At 41.9% G+C, this 7,156-nt stretch overlaps 1 protein-coding gene across 6 annotated transcripts; it reads left to right on the plus strand.

Annotated features, from left to right (window-relative positions):
* The first annotated feature begins 413 nt into the window (after positions 1-413).
* FAM217B (family with sequence similarity 217 member B) lies at positions 414-4,815 on the plus strand. 6 transcript variants are annotated; one of them, XM_065566107.1, is made up of 5 exons: positions 414-551; positions 989-1,091; positions 2,345-2,456; positions 2,562-2,647; positions 3,591-4,815. In XM_065566107.1, exons 2-5 carry the CDS (start codon positions 997-999, stop codon positions 4,795-4,797), a joined length of 1,500 nt encoding a protein of 499 aa, XP_065422179.1. In that variant the 5' UTR covers positions 414-551; positions 989-996; the 3' UTR covers positions 4,798-4,815. The 6 variants fall into 6 exon arrangements, with proteins under 6 accessions (XP_065422179.1, XP_065422181.1, XP_042714343.1 ...); XM_065566109.1 differs by having other exon boundaries at positions 989-1,086; XM_042858409.2 differs by having other exon boundaries at positions 989-1,086; positions 2,351-2,456.
* Positions 4,816-7,156: the final 2,341 nt, after the last annotated feature.

Consider the following 7,156-nt stretch of genomic DNA (forward strand, 5'->3'; position numbering starts at 1 on the left):
TAGGTTGCCTACCCCTGATATACAAGGTCTATGAATTTATTTATTTTTTGACAAAAGGGCAGCTCAAAGGGAAAGCACAGGTGACTGATCACCTGTTCTTGTTATTGTAAAAGTTGAGATACCCACATAGGGTGACCAGATGTCCCGATTTTATAGGGACAGTCCCAATTTTTGGGTCTTTTTCTTATATAGGCTCCTATTATCCCTCACCCTGTCCCGATTTTTCACACTTGCTGTCTGGTCACCCTATACCCACACCCATTGGCAAATGCGACTCAGCTCCACCCAATGCTTCTGTGCAAGAGGAAGTTAAATCACCATGGAGTGTACGAAGGGTCACTGTTCCAGTGTTGCTGTGCATTTAAATGCAGCCCTCTGCTTTTACAAGTGATCGTGTACAGCCATGTTTGTCAACAGATTCCCAGGGGTCCTCATGCTTTGGGATGGTCCTGGCGCAGCCTCCCCTAATCCAGGGTATGCTAGTCAGGAGTGACTGGCAGGCTGTGCCTGATAAATATTGCAGCAGCAGCAGCCGAGCTTCCCATAGAAAAGTATGCGTATCTCCCTGCTGTCCTTGACCCACAATGCTTTGCAATTCTAATGGCCAACCTATTCCTCAGGGAGGAAGGGGGTGGGGGCACTGTGCTGCGCTCCATTCAATAACCCCGGTAATGACAGCTCCACAAAGATCAGCAATCCGAAGATGAATAATGCAGCTGCTCCTTCCGCAAGCTTTGGGGGAGGGAAATCTTGTTTTCCAGTACAGCTGGCTGGCTGAGTATTTTTATCCTACGGTTATGAAAGATTATATCACGTGTTTTATGAGGGGAGTGCATGGTGTTTGTTTACTGCATCCATAGGATGTGGTGATATTTAATTCCACTGCACTCTGCCTTATACGCAGAAAAGGTTGGAGTCCTTTGTTTAAGATTGTGAAAAAATGATGTAAAAAAAGAAAAAGGTGTAACTTGCAAGTACTCTTTAAAAGGAATAATAATGGGACCAGGCATTCAAGATTATCCCTTACTACTGCAACGAGGGACAATGAAAAAGGACAGCCAAATCCATGAAACCCACAAAGGAATGGTAATGTAAGGAAATTATTTTCTATCTCTTTGCTAGGGAAATATGTAGTTATTGCATATTAGTATCTAACTGATTGTGTGACTCAGTGGGCTAGCCAGGTTGTCATTTATTTCCTCTTCATTTACCTATTTGTTTATTCACAACGAAACAGATGATCAAATAATTTATGTGCAGGTCACAAAGTTAGAGGTGATTGTTTCCATGCTGGAGGGACTGGGAGTTGCTTTCATTATTTTATAACCCATTAAAGTGGCAAAACATCATTTTCCCAAACAAAACGCATGGTACTGACTCCAACTAAAAATGAGTACTATGTATTGACAGAAGTGAATTTTACTACAATCCATCTGAAAGCAGACGTGGAGGTAAAATATGATTGCTGTTTTGAAGTGACATTTTCAAGCATTTTTTTTTAAATAAGGTATAGTGCTTATGTGCAATGCAAATACAACTTTTCTTATTCTTAGAGAATGCATTATTTTAATATGTTAAATTTTTGGGGTTTTTTTTCCTAATGTGGCCCCAGAGAGAGTCTGATTTATTTAAGGGAATACTCTCTGGTATATAATATCAAATTGTCCAGGTCAGTAATGCATAGCATTCATTTTGAATGTGTGGGGGATTTTTTGCTCCTGATTTAAGCACCAACCTGTAATCACGCAAATTTTGCTTTGTGCCACTGTTGTTAAATAGCTTCTATTAATATTGTAACAGACTGCACATTCTGAGCCAAATTCTGCTTACATCCTCATGAGTAATCCCTTGAGCATCACTGGCACTATGCACATAAAAAAGGCAAGCAAGATTTGGCTTGCTATATTCTTAATACTGCATATTATTATCATTACTTTAGTTGTATTGTGGAACCACCTAGTCCGAGTCATGAACCAGGTCCTCATTGTACTATGCACTGTGTAAAACAATAGCAATATGGTTAATTACTGATGTTTGTAAATTGCTTTGAGATCCTTGGATAGAAGGTTCTATAAAAGTGTGAAGTATTACTGTTGAATTATCTATTTGTAAGTTAAGCACTTATGTGGCATGTACATTAAAAGGGACCACCAAATATGCATGAAAAAGTTTTAGTGAAGCATAAATGAGAAATCCCTTAAATCTAAGGAACACTTAAGTATAATTGTGACCATCTCTTTCTCGCCCCCTTTTTAAAATGAATCTGCATTAAAAATCTGTACTGAAGCTGTGATTGTAATTAAACAACAATATACTTGACAATACCCTGTTTATTTATTGCTAGTTCCAGTGGTGGAAAGGGACATCCAAGTACCAAAGGACTAGAGAAACCACTTTCCCCTGTGAGACCTTCTCCCAGCAGATTAAGCAAAAGTATTTTAAATACCACCAAAAAGGTAAATCAATTCAAATCCTTTGCATATATAAAAATGTGCTTACATTTTATGTCAGATTTTTCTTTATTACAGTTTTAGATACACATATTTACATCTGTTTTCTAGACTTTCCGTTGCACCCAAGATGATAGTCAACCAAGTTTTCTTTACAAGGAAAGAAACAGGCTAGATGAGGCTCATCAGCAAAACAGGTAACGTTTTTTATATTGTCTGTCTGATGTCCATGGATTTTTCGAAGCTGCACATAAGTCTTCAGGTGAAATACTGGCTTTGAAGTCAATAGAAGATTTGCCTTTGACTTAACTGGGGCCATGATATCACCCTTCATGTTCAGTTATTAGGAACACAGATTTAAGTTAAGTTATTGGAATCTTGTTATCCTACCTCAAAGAGCTTTATAGTCAAAATCAGATTTGAATGAAATGGGAGACAGTGAGAAAAAAAAAAGTCAGTTGTATGTGTTTATAAAGACAACTTTTCCCAACAGGAACCACACGCTTACCACCATTATTTCCTGTTCTAAGCATAATTAAAAACGGATCTCTCCCGTTCACCTCATTGTACCCAGGGGCAAATGGTGGCTAATGTCTGTATTTACTGGTTTAGGAGCTAAGAGCAGAAGTTTTCTGGTTTTTAACCATTTAACCACACAGAGCGCTAGCTCCTCAGCTGGTATAAATTGGCAACGGTCAGTAGAAGTCAAGGAGGCTACATCAGTTTACATGAGTTGGTGATAGGGCCTGGAAAGCCTAGCTATTTTATTTGCTATTTTATTTCTGTCTCAGATCTCAACTGGCCCTTCTTACAAGAGCCTGCCTTTTCCTGCAGATCCAAATTTGCTTCCATATATTCTACACTTTACGTATAAACACATTGTAAGTGATGTGCATCAAAATGGTCAAACCATTAAATGGGAACTTAGGCAAGTTTATTTCTGCAAGTTAAATATTAATGTCATCTCATTCATAGATTCTCAAGTCATACCAATTCTCTTATATTTTATTTTCAGTCTTTGACTCATCTTGTGGACACAACTGGGGCTCCAGAGGTTGTGGAGTTAGCAAGCTCTGGGGTAGTTGGAGTTCCAAAAGGGGTTAAATGATCTAACTGTAAATGCTCTTTCTTTTCATGTAGAATGATGAGTGTTTGCACATCACTGTACAAAGTACGAGGGGCAAAGAAGGACCTCACAGAAAGAAAGCAAAGTGAATCTGGACTACACAGAATCCCTTCCAATTTGAAGGGGAATTCACAAGGTGGCTCCAGTAGGGCAGAAGATGTTCTGATGCAAAGATTTTATTCTAATCAAAAAGGAGAATCTCAAAGAAGTCTTGGAGAGCATGTGACTGAAGCTGTCCGTTGCACTTCTAAATATCCAGGGACCTCTGTCAATGAGATGTTTCTTGACTTTCAATCAGTGAGAATTATTCAAGAGGATGCTGCCGAGGACAGTGCCAGTGACCTTTCTGACTCAGAAAGAATTCCCATTCCTCCTTCCCCCTGCACACTGCCAGAACTCAACCTCAGAGCTGAAGAAATTGACCCAGCATGTTTTGAACAGCTCTTTGATGCAGGGTATAAAGAATCAATGTATTATTATCCTGACTTCCTCCCACCTCCTTTCAACTCCTGGGACCTGCAGCAGCTGGCAATGTTTGTTAACACGGAGTGTAAATCGGAATCTCGACCACAACCAGCAGGATTTATTGAGAAATATATCGATCGGCTTTTGCAGCTGGAGTGGCTGCAGGTGCAAACTATACAGCACGAGAAAGGAAAGACAGCCAAAGCTAGGCCTCAGACGGCTCCTAGTATCGTTCGGACCCTAAAAAGCCCTGGCAAAGGCAAATCATTGCATAGCCCTTCGCCTAACAAGCAGTTAACTCCCAAAGAAAGTGTGATAAAGCTCCCCACCAGCCTTTCAGGTCACAGAAGAGATGTACACTGTGAAGAAAATAGCCAGTTAAATGCATATCCAAGTCACTCAAAAGTTGCTGAGGTTATGGGTGGCACATCATCCCCACAGAAACATGCCTGTGAAATGAGGAATGAGATGAAAAAGAGGTCAGCCACCAAGCCGCAACTTCTCAATACGCAGCCCTGTGCAAGCAGCTCTAAGATTAAGGATGCTGGTATTCAGGATATTGGTAACATTAGACCCCTCAAACAATGTCCCAAGTTCCATAGTTCAGCTGTCCCCACCCAGGGGCAAAAAACACAGGCATGTTCAAATCTGAAGAAGAATGGAAATGCTAATAATTATGTTCCTTCCAAGAAACCAACAGGGGACAGGAAGTTAAAAACAAATGGTGTGAAGCAAACATCATGTACATTTAAATAATAAAGAAGAATTAATTAGTAATTTGGCAATGCAATGCTGACTGCTGGAGAGTGGAGGGGCCATGGTTTTTCCATCAGGAAATCCTGTAGAAAATTGTTCTTGCTGCAAATTTCTGCACATTTAAGTACATTGGACCTTAAACTAGCAGGGCCAACAGGGAATATTTTTTTCTGAAGACAAATGTCTTCCACTGGTCTTTACTCAAAGGGTAGACACTTGCTTATGTAAGAAGATTCTAGCTAATAAAGTTAGGAAAATATAAAATGTCTGATTTCTTCTCACACTGACACCCATGTAACTTCATTGACTTCAGTGGAGTTACTCCTGATATACACTGGTGTATGTGAGAGGAGAATCAAATCCATACACTCTCCATTGAGCAGACACACACGTATGCCATATAGGGTGAGACAGATTTGCTTTTCTTTCTGATGGAGAAGAGTTTAGTTGATTTTATAAGAGAATGGAACTGGCCAGGCTCATCTATGCAAAGTTAAAGTCTCTGATTCTTGAGGGAAGAGCACAAAATCAGACTGTTTGGGGAGCAGAGAATGTTTTGAAGTAATCTTCTGAGTCAGAAGAGATTCTACTAGTTAAAATCATACCGCTGCTAAAGGACTGATATCCGCTCATCTGGTGATAGGCCAAGGATATGGCCTGAATATTTTTATACAGCTACCTTTGTTGTAGTCTTAGACCATTTTCCTTAAAGTCCACCTTGTAGGTCTTGCTGCTTTATGTCATTTAGAAGGTGACCCTCTTACCACTATTACCACTCAAGCAAGAGATCTTGGAGTCATCCTGCTTAGTTCTCTGAAAACATCTGCTCAGTGTGTAATGGCAGCCAAAAAAGCAAATAGAATGTTAGGAACTGTTTGGAGAAGGACAGATAAGACAGAAAAGATCATATAATGCCACTATATAAATCCATGGTACTCCCACACCTGGAATACTGCATGCAGTTCTGGTCACCTGTAACAGCATGCACTCACCTCTCATGAGCAACCCCTTGGCCGAGTGCACACGCTTTGATTGTCCCTCCTCTGGGATAGAGCAGCACCCCAGGGCTCCCTCCCAGGAGACAATATCTTTGCCCCCTTGGGGCTTCCTGGCTACAGCTCTCCATCTGGGTCACTATAGTTCAGTTCCCCCTCTGGGGCACCTCACTGTCCAGGCCACTTCCCCGCAGTGGCTAATGGGGGATGAGGTGGGGGAGACCCAGGCCCACCCACTAATCCAGGTCCCAGCCCAGGGACCCTGTAGATTGCAGCCATCCCTTTAACTATGTTGCACGGCTTCTCTAATTCCCTGGGCCACTTCCCCACGGCCCTGCACTGTCTTCACCCTTACCTCAGGACCTTGTCCTAACAGAGTCCCAGCAACTAGCTCATGGCTCCTTCTCGCTCTCCGCAGCTTCTAGCAGCACTGACCTGTCTGGGGTCTGTAGCTCTGTCAGCCAGCCACATACCATCCACACTCCTACTGCTCCAGCAAGGAACTGATCTTCCACTGGCCCTGCAGCTTTTCTTATACGAGGCCTGCTGGGCCCTGATTGGCTGTATCCCACACAGCCACTCTAGGCACTTTGGAGGACCCTCTCCACTGCCCTTTTTGGCCTTCCACAGCCACGAGGCCTTCAGCAGGGGACCTCAGAGGGTTTGGTATACTCCATCACATCATCCCATCTAAAAAAAATGTTAGAATTGGAAAAAGTACAGAGAAGGGCAACAAAAATGATTAAGGGTATGGAACAACTTCCATATCAGAAGAGACTAAAAAGACTGGGACTGTTCAGCTTAGAACAGAGATGACTAAGGGGGGGATATGAATCATGATAAACTTCTATAAAATCATGAATGGTGTGGAGAAAGTGCATAAAGAAGTGTTATTTGCCCTTTCATAAACAAGAACCAGGGGTCACCCAATGAAATTAATAGGCAGCAGATTTAAAACAAACATAAGGAAGTACTTCTTCCCACAGTGCACAGTCAACCTGTGGATCTCGTTGCCAAGGGATGTTGTGAAGGCCAGAAGTATAATTGGGTTAAAAAAAGAATTAGATAAATAATGGAGGATAGGCCCATCAATGGCTACAAGCTAAGATGGTCAGGGACACAACCCTGTGCCCTGGGTTCCCCTAAGCCTCTGCCTGTCAGGAGCTGGGACTGGATGACAGGGGATGGATCACTTGATAATTGCCCTGTTCTGTTCATTCCCTCTGAAGCCTCTGATACTGGCCACTGCCAGGAGACAGGATACTGGGCTAGATGGGACTACAGGTCTGACCCTATATGGCCATTTTATGTTCACTATCTTGTGATTGTGCCCATTAGCTTGAAAGCTCCTGTTCATTCTCAGC

This window comes from Chrysemys picta, chromosome 13 (genome assembly GCF_011386835.1).
Source record: "Chrysemys picta bellii isolate R12L10 chromosome 13, ASM1138683v2, whole genome shotgun sequence".
In the NCBI taxonomy this organism is placed as follows: Eukaryota; Metazoa; Chordata; order Testudines; family Emydidae; genus Chrysemys; species Chrysemys picta.